Source organism: Marmota marmota, unplaced genomic scaffold (assembly GCF_001458135.2).
Source record: "Marmota marmota marmota unplaced genomic scaffold, marMar, whole genome shotgun sequence".
NCBI classification, from domain to species: domain Eukaryota; kingdom Metazoa; phylum Chordata; class Mammalia; order Rodentia; family Sciuridae; genus Marmota; species Marmota marmota.
Genome location: NW_026000057.1, coordinates 22,085,673 through 22,094,658, shown reverse-complemented (window position 1 = coordinate 22,094,658; position 8,986 = coordinate 22,085,673). Strand labels below are relative to the sequence as shown.

At 34.3% G+C, this 8,986-nt stretch overlaps 1 protein-coding gene across 3 annotated transcripts in view; it reads right to left on the bottom strand.

Annotated features, from left to right (window-relative positions):
* The window catches only part of Ccser1 (coiled-coil serine rich protein 1), a 988,234-nt gene extending 979,999 nt beyond the window's left edge, over nt 1-8,235 (bottom strand). For 2 of the 3 annotated variants that reach the window (XM_048813621.1, XM_015484557.2), the window contains exons 1-2: nt 6,842-8,234; nt 3,115-3,299 (exon numbers count right to left, since the gene is read on the bottom strand). In XM_048813621.1, the coding sequence (XP_048669578.1) occupies nt 3,115-3,299; nt 6,842-8,165 (1,509 nt within the window). In that variant the 5' untranslated portion in view covers nt 8,166-8,234. Of the gene's footprint in view, nt 1-3,114; nt 3,300-6,841 lie in introns of all 3 variants that reach the window. The other variant, XM_048813620.1, reaches the window with a different exon arrangement.
* Nucleotides 8,236-8,986: the final 751 nt, after the last annotated feature.

The following is an 8,986-nucleotide window of genomic DNA, read 5'->3' as shown; positions in this document are numbered from 1 at the left end:
GAAGGAAGGAAGGAAGGAAGGAAGGAAGGAAGGAAGGAAGAGAAAGAAAGAAAAAGAAAGAAAGAAAAAGAAAGAAAGAAAGAAAGAGAAAAGAAGAAAACCCTATTTCTAGAAAAGCTCTTTGAGCTTTTTTTAGACAATCCTATGGAAAGTATTGAGAAAGTTTCTCCTTAGATAAAAATAAAGAAAAGTCTCTATAGTGGTTTCTTTGAAAAAAAAATTAAATAAATGTGAATGTCTATTAAATAGTTTTAGATATATTTTCCCTGTAAAAAAAATTAAGCAAATTCCAGCTGTTTCTGGGCCACTGACATTTTATAAATTAATTCAATGTGCCCTTTCTCTTCTAGATTGCAATATCCCACAAGTATACAAAAACACTAGAATTTTCATGCATCTAATCCATTATAGTGTATCTTCTGCCATGCAGGAACACCTTGGCATCTTAACAGACCCATATCTGACATCCCATGAACTGTACAAAGGACTGGAATTCCACCTTGGTATGCATATCCACATTTGATGTTATATATTTCAGTAGAGACACTGATGCACTCATCACTATATCAAGAAATACTAGTATATTTTAAGTTCAAAATAAGTATTAATTTTTCTGTTTTTTTCTATCTGTTATAGAGGGTTAGAGTATAGACTGACACCAAGCATAGGTTGCCTTAAACATGTTAATTTCTTTTCTTTTTTTTTTTTTTTTTTTGGTGCTGCTGGGAAATAAACATGTTAATTTCATGTTCTGTTAATTCAACAGAATTAACAGAACAAAATTGAAAAGTGCTTCAAATTAATTTTAAAGCTAATACATTCTCCCCAAAGCCTGTAGGTCTAAAAAAGCCTGTAGGTTTTTAAACTTAAAAAGCCATATCCGACCTCTGGCATTTACTATCTATATGATTTTGGGAAAGTTATTTATCTTCATGGTGTCTTATCTTTCGGCTTTTGCAAAACTTGATTAAAACAGTAAGACTTAGTCCATAGTAATTCTATGAGGACTCAATGTTCAAAGCATTAAGTGTCCCTTGACCTAATAAACATTAAAACACCTGTTATTATTTATTTAAAAGGAAATAATAACTAAACCACAGATTCATTCTCAAGTATGTACAGTTGCTTGAGCTATTTTGGAAGAGGAATATAGAAAATGTGTCACTTTTCACATATAAAGCTATGATTTCCTACATACTTGTTACTTGTTCAACACAGATTTAGAATTACCTAGAGCCTCCTAGCATTTCTTCCTTGCATTGCTAAAATAATATATTTTGCACATTATAAATTAACTATTGAATAATAAGGGAAATTACGAATGAAATGTATATGGAAAATACAAAGGGAAACAGTGAAATCATTAAGTATTTTAAGGTTCAAAAGTGTCAGTATTTATTTCAATTAGTACAAACCATAAACTGAGAGAACAGGTTCAATACCTTCACCCCAGGTTTCTAGTCAACCACATGGCAATGGTGTAATACTGCCATCTAGTGGAATGACTGTAACTCTGCAGGAACACTTTTTGAAAATTTTAAACAAGGGTTCAAACAAAAAAACAAAATCACTTTCTATGTTTTTTGACATTTTCAGTTGTAAATCTCGGAAGTGGAATTGAGAAGAAGTATGATTTTGCGCTTTTACAATGGCAATTATTTAAATCACGTGGTGTAAGAAAAACATCTGATATATGAGAATACATAAAAGTTTCAACTTTGAGCAAGAGGAGTTTATACTGTACATATCAATACAAATACTTCTATATAAAGAAATAATGTAAATTATCTGAAGAAAAAAATGTTTAATAATTCCCAATTATCTCTAACTTCTTGGGTTTCATCAAATGAAAATCTTTTTTAAACATATTCTCATACTTTAAAAAAATCAACTACAACAATAAGGATGTAACACTTTCAATGTACAAAAGAAAAACAATTTACTATCTTACTATGTTCAAATGTAAACCCATTATAATCTTTTCGTACAATGTAACCAGGAAGCCCAATATCCTTGGCTGTTCATTAGTTCCTTGTTTGACCAATATTAAGAAATTGTGAAGCCCAAATAATAGCTATAACTTCCAATTTCAAGCAGAATGGTTTTGCTAAAACTCAAGGTAACCATACTAACTGAAGGATTCTGCATAATACAATCATCATGTATAACTTACCTAGAATTTTCATTTGAAACTATATTATCTAAGGTACATAGAGATATTATAAGTGATTTATTAGCATTTTTCAACAAATATCTATGGATAGGTAGATCGAGGTAAGCAGGTATGTAGGTAGGTAAATAATTTTAAAGAAATGCTGTTAAACAACAGGAGTAAAATATACTGCTGAAAAAGGACACATTTGCAAGAAAACAAGCGAAACAAATTCCAAAAAGGCAAACTTATCCAAACATAGATGAGACACAAGTCCTCATGGACCCATGGAATGAAGTTCAAGCCTCAGCTATTCCCACTCCCCAACTCCACCTTATTCTGTGAGGGAGCTTCTTATGCATACTCCTATAAAATCCCAACCCACAAGTGTAAGATCAGACCACACCCAACATACACACCCCATCCTAAATGCAGGCTCTATAGCTTGGACCAGGAATCTGGTATCTCACTTACCTGCAGTGGGTTCGAACTTCAGATAGGCATGTTGGATTGGTCCCCACAGACTCGGCACCCCGTGTAGCGCACCCTGGCTACACTACAGGAGAGATGACTAAACGGCTTAAAGGTGGTATGAGTGCAAGTGTGTTTTATGAAACTACATTTTATAGTGGGAAATGAGGCTATCCTCACAATCAGTGTTTTTTTTTACCTTGTGTATCTTTGGGTCTTGTTCTAAAATGAAGAATTGCAAACTTCCCATGGAAGCACAGAAGACAAGAACTAAAGGGGATCTGTCATGGTATGCACCTATCTGTTCTGCCCCGTAGAAATCTCAAGTGAGAAATGACTCTGATTTGTGACATCAACTATAGAGATCAACTTTCCCTTCAAATAATACATATCTACCCTTCAGCCAGTGTATTTTTTTGCAAGAAGCAAAAACCTGAAGACAGATATATAAAGCAGTATTTTATTATTTGCATCCATATGTATATACTTACCATACTGTTCATTTTTGAGGATGAGGAACTCGTTCTTTGCTTTCTTAAACTATTTACTTCTTCTACATTTCCATCTTTTGGTTTCAAAATCATTCTGCTACTCCCTGCAGTTCCTTCTGATGAGGACCGGAGTCGCCTCTCTATAAACCTTCCTTCCCGATATGGACTGAGGCTACTGGCAAGAACTAGTAAAAGAAAAATAATTAATATGAATATATTAATATGAATATATAAACTGAGTTTTTATAGATGTTCCCTTGGAAATTAGCATAATACTCCCTAAAATTATCTTGCGTACTCGCACCTGCCTCTCTGCATCCCCAACACCAAAACTGCTTTCACATGGTGGCCAGAACCATGTTGCTTAACACAGGAAGCTCCACCATCATCATTCCTCTAGTCATAAAGCTTTCCAAAGGGCCTGCCTGGTTCCTTGAGCCATGACCCATTTCATCATCCTCACACCAGGGCCTGTCCTGTTGAGATGCTCGGCCTCAAATCCCCCCCACCCTGTACCCTTCATTCTTCTATGCCACATGAGCTTCTGGAGGTTTTTAGAACACCTCAGGCTCCAGCCCTACATCCTTAGACCTGTGATCCTCACATAAATATATTTCTTTCAAATATCTTCATGGCTTGCTCTAACTTCATTCAAATCTTTGTAATATTCTACCTTAGGTGCCACCCTTCTTGTCATGTTGAAAAAGGCAAACCTCAACCTCACTTCCCAATCCCAGTCCTTTATTCTGTTTTAAAACTTGTACTCAGCCATTATTAACATATGACATTTATTTATATGCACTTTCATTGTCTGAGTATCCACAGTAGAAAATATGCTTCATGAAGGTGAGACTTCTGCCTGTTGTATTGCTAGTGCTAAAAACAATTTAACTTAACAAGACTCCTAAAGAGCAAGAAACAAAATCAAGAATTAATAAATGGGATATACTCACAATAAAATGCTGCTTCTCAGCTAAAGAAACAATCAATGAGGTGAAGAGAGAATCTACATTTTGGGAGCAAATTTTTGCCACATGTACATCAGATACAACACTAATATTCAGGATATATAAAGAACTCAAAAACTTAACACTAAAAAAGCAAACAACCCAATCAATAAATGGGCTAAGGAGCTGAACAGACATTTTTTAGAAGATATACATTCAATCAATAAACATATGAAAAAATGTTCAACATTTCAAGTAATTAAAGAAATGCAAATCAAAACTACTCTAAGATTTCATCTCACACCATTCAGAATGGCAGTTATCAAGAATACAGATAGCAATACATGTTAGCAATAATGTGAGGGAATAGGCATGCTCATACATTGCTGGTGGAACTGCAAATTGGTGCAACCAATCAGGAAAGCAGTATGGAGATTCCTTAGAAAACTTGGAATGGAACCACCATTTGACCCAACTGTCCCACCCCTTGGTCTATACCCAAAGGAATTAAAATCAGCATGCTATAGCATTACTATAGCATTCAGCCACATCATTGTTTATAGCAGCTCAATTCACAATAGCTAAACTGTGGAAGCAACCTAGATGCCCTTCAATAGATTAATGGATAAAGAAACTGTGGTATATACACACAATGAACTGTTACTCAGCATTAAAAGAGAATTAAATTATGGCATTTGCAGGTAAATTGATGGTAAGTAAGCCAATCCCAGAAATCCAAAGGCCAAATGTTCTCTCTAATAAATGGATTCTGATCCACAATAGGAAAGACATGGAAAAAATGAGGGAATTTTGATGAGGCAAAGCAAAGGTGGGGTGGAGTGTGGGTATGGGAGTAGGAAAGATGGTGGAATGAGATGGATATCATTACCCTAGGCACATGTATGACTGCACATATGATGTGATGCTACATCGTGTACAACCAGAGAAATGTAAAGTTGTGCTGCAATTGTGTACAATGAATCAAAATGCATTCTGCTGTCATATACACCTAATTAAAATAAATTTTTAAAAAATTCCACATTTGATTCCAGAAAACAAAAAGTGTCAAAACTATACTTGTTGAATGAAGAAATTAATAAACTAACTGTTCTATTTAGGGTCATCTACTAGTTAAAACATTTTTTAACAAAACCTATTAGACTAATATAGCAATTTTTTAAAATAAGTTTAAAACTAATGAATAAAATTTAATTTCATTATTAATAGTACTAATAGGACATCTAAGACACTCAGGTACATATAATATAGTAGCTTAACTATATGTTTCATAACAAATACAAAATAAATTTAGTATATGGAACTGAGTGTGTGCAGCATCTTTCTTGCCTGAAACACATTTACTTAAAACTGATTTTAAATTTTTTAAGTCCCAAATTACAAAATCCTTATGAAGATGAGCACATCAATATTCAATATTCTCACAAATAAAAAATAGTAGAATATCATCTTTTCCTTGTTGATATTACCAGAATATCTGTACAAGAGCAGGTAACACATTGTCAAATTATTTTAATGTGTTAAATGTCTTAAATCCATTTTCTTAACAAACAGATAAATAATCACCAAGATCATCACTGCTTATTCCCTAGTTTACACAGAGACAAAAAAGCACAGTATTGAATTATACATTGAGGCAAGTCATCACCGCTAAATAAGAATTTGATATGTAAGATATATATTTGGTATATAATCATATTTCTATGTTTTGGTGCTTTTTTCTTTCTTTTTGCACCAAAAGAAAATTTATTTTTATACCAGTTCTATGTATTTGTGGGGTACACAGTGACATTTCAATGCATGCATATAATGTGTAATGCTCAGATCAGGGTACTTGTGTGATTTTTTTTTAACTGCCTGCATTTCAACAAATTTGCTAACAAAGTGACTTGGTAATGTTATCAATTATAAATTTTTATCAATAACTCTGTATGAAAGTTTTGTGAACATTGAATAAAATAGTACATGCAAATTTCTTAGCACATTTTTGGGTATACAGGAAGTACCCAAAAGTTTTCTTGAACTGAATTTTATGTTTAATAACCAAGTTTTCTGGAGTCAAACTGGGATAATTCATTCTCTCTCTCTCTCTCTCTCTCTCTCTCTCTCTCTCTCTCTCTCTCTCTCATACACACACACACACACACACACACACACACACACCCTTTCTTTTAAACTAAAGAGAATGAGTGCCAGATTGCACATCTAGTTAATTTTAGAGACAGGGTCAAAATCAGGCAGGGGCTATATGCTCCATGAATCTTATTTTTAAAGTTTGCAATTAATTCTTGTCAAGAGATAGGGATGATTTATATCAAATCATGTGCCCTAGTTAATAAACATTTGTTAACATAAGCAACAGAATTTAAAGCATAAAAATGTATAATGAGTTTGGATGAAATATATTCATTTCACTAATTATGAAATACAAATAACTTCATAGTGGATTATTAAAAAAAAGACAGCCTTTATTCTACATAAAGTCACATTACAAACAGAATTAATTTCCTTCCACTTTCTTTGGAGGTTAGAATCTGAGTAACATAGTAGAGGAAAATGAATAGTATTAATGAGTTATGCTTTTAATATATATAATTGAGGTAAATTTAAAATTAAGAAGCAGCAGCATTTAAAACAAAGGAGAAGAAATGTAGAGTGAAAAAATGAAGAAAATGTGGATTCATGAGATAAAGTGAGAAAATTGAATACATTATAATGAACATTGATTCACATCATGTATTATACAAAGAAAAGCAGCATACCTCTGGCTGTACTTGCTTCATAACCATAGGATGTTTTGTTTAAAATGTGATGATCACCAGAAGAAGGTATTATCCTTGAATCTGAAACAGGATGAGTCCCTTTAACACGTTCAGCTATTGCTTTATGTTGCTCATAGAATCCAAGTTTCCTTGGAGAGCCTGTCCTTGGCATTGATTCACCATTTTGTAGTGGCATATTTTCTTCTCTTTGAGTATCTGCTGATAGGTGAGTCTCTGAGTTGTTCACATTCTTAACCGGTAGCTCAGTGATTTGCAATGACACTTCCTTTTGATTAGCAGCAGAGGTTTCTGATAAGGAATTAGATTCAGTGCTACATCGACCTTCTAACCTGTATTTCCCAGGAGACATAACTGCACCAGGCACAGCTCCCATAAGTTCTATTGTTGTCTTTGTAACAGCAGCAGGTTTGGGAGAGCTCTGAGAGGTAGGGTCATTGGGGCCACCATTGTCACAGTGGGATGCTAAGCTTCCACTATTAGGAAATGCATCTGCTTCAGATACAGAATCTTCAGTCAAGGCTAAAAATTCTGAAGGTGTCTGGGCTGTGGTAAGATCAGCAGAAAGCAAAGGAGATTGCAAAGAGCTTCCTGCCCGTTCATTTACATCCACAGAACAAGATGGAGAAGCTCTTACTAACACAGGTTCTCTCTCTTGGTACTGTGTAATTTCAAGTGAAAATTCAGACTGTTGTACCAACGAAATGGATTGGCTCTGTGGAACTGGCTTAGAAAATTTATAGTGAGATGAAAAAGATTTAGGGAGTAACTTCCTTGTTGACTGCTTAACAGAACGGCGAGTTTGTTCTTCTGTGAATCCAGAATCATCTCCCTCACTTTTCCCAGAACTTAGACAATTTATAAAGACATTCTTATTAGTTGAGTGCTCCTTTTCTCTTTCAAAATTCTCTGTCAAGGATCTTGTTATCTTCTTATGTCGTGAACTACTAAAACCCACAGAATGTCTTCCCCTGGTTTTAATATGTTCTTCCAAACTCAGTTTCTGCATATTGCTGTGACCAGGTTGAGCACCATTTGAAATACTAAGGTTCTGGTTAGTGGGTTCTTGCTTAGGTTCACTCCCTTTCTTATGGTGGAAGCTGATGGAAGGAGCTCGGAATATGCTCCTGCGTTTTCCTGTACTACCTGAGCTTGAGTTAGTGCTGGAAGGAGAAGAACTGTGGACACCAACCGTATTGCTGGAAGAGGGTGAAGAAGGAAGAGAGTCATGTCTTCTGCTAATACTTTTTCTAAATATTGGCAACCGTGAGACCAAGGTAGATCTTCTTGATCCTGAGTCCCCCATTGGGACTCCAAGGCTTGCACGGGGATAGCCAACTTAGCAACCTGAGAAAAGTTAAAAGAAAAAGAACAAGTCAATAGAACACAATTAGAAATAAGACCTAGTAAAACAAAATATTGCATTTCAAGGCACAGCATAGAATTTGGGTTATACCAAAACAATAAATGATTAAATTCTGATACCTAAGAATCTTTTAAATTTATAAATACAAAAGTGATACAATATTTTACAAAAATTTCAAATGGTAAAAAAAAGTTGATGTAACCAAAAATACTTAAAGTATACTCAAAAGTGTATTAAGTTGGGTGACATGAGATCATTTATTTAAGAGCCAGACTAACTACTCACAACTGATTTCATAATTTTGGCAAATCATTGAATCTTAATTTTCTACGTGTGCTTAATTAGAGGGAGGAAGCATGTGACAGCTATGATTATTGCTAAGTAAATGCTCCAGCATTGCCTGTGTAGGAGAACACCAGATGAAGCCATTTTTTTTTAAACTATGTGACTCAGCAGGTTATTGACAGAAGCATAACAGGGTCAAAGATCAGACAAAGGTATAGCCAGACACTGAGATCTCCATTTTGAGAAAAAAAAAAAATGATTAGGATAAATTCGTCTCTTTGTTGTTCGATTTAGGAAGCTCAGAAATAATCAGGCTATTAACAGAAGAAATTAAACCACAAAGGATACAGGGTAAGCTTATAAAAAAGTTAAACGTATGAGGCAAACACAACTATAATTTGAAGACTTGCATGAAAGCTAAATCAGTTGGTAATCCTAAGAAAAGTGAGAGTATATATTGAGGGAATCTAAAACAA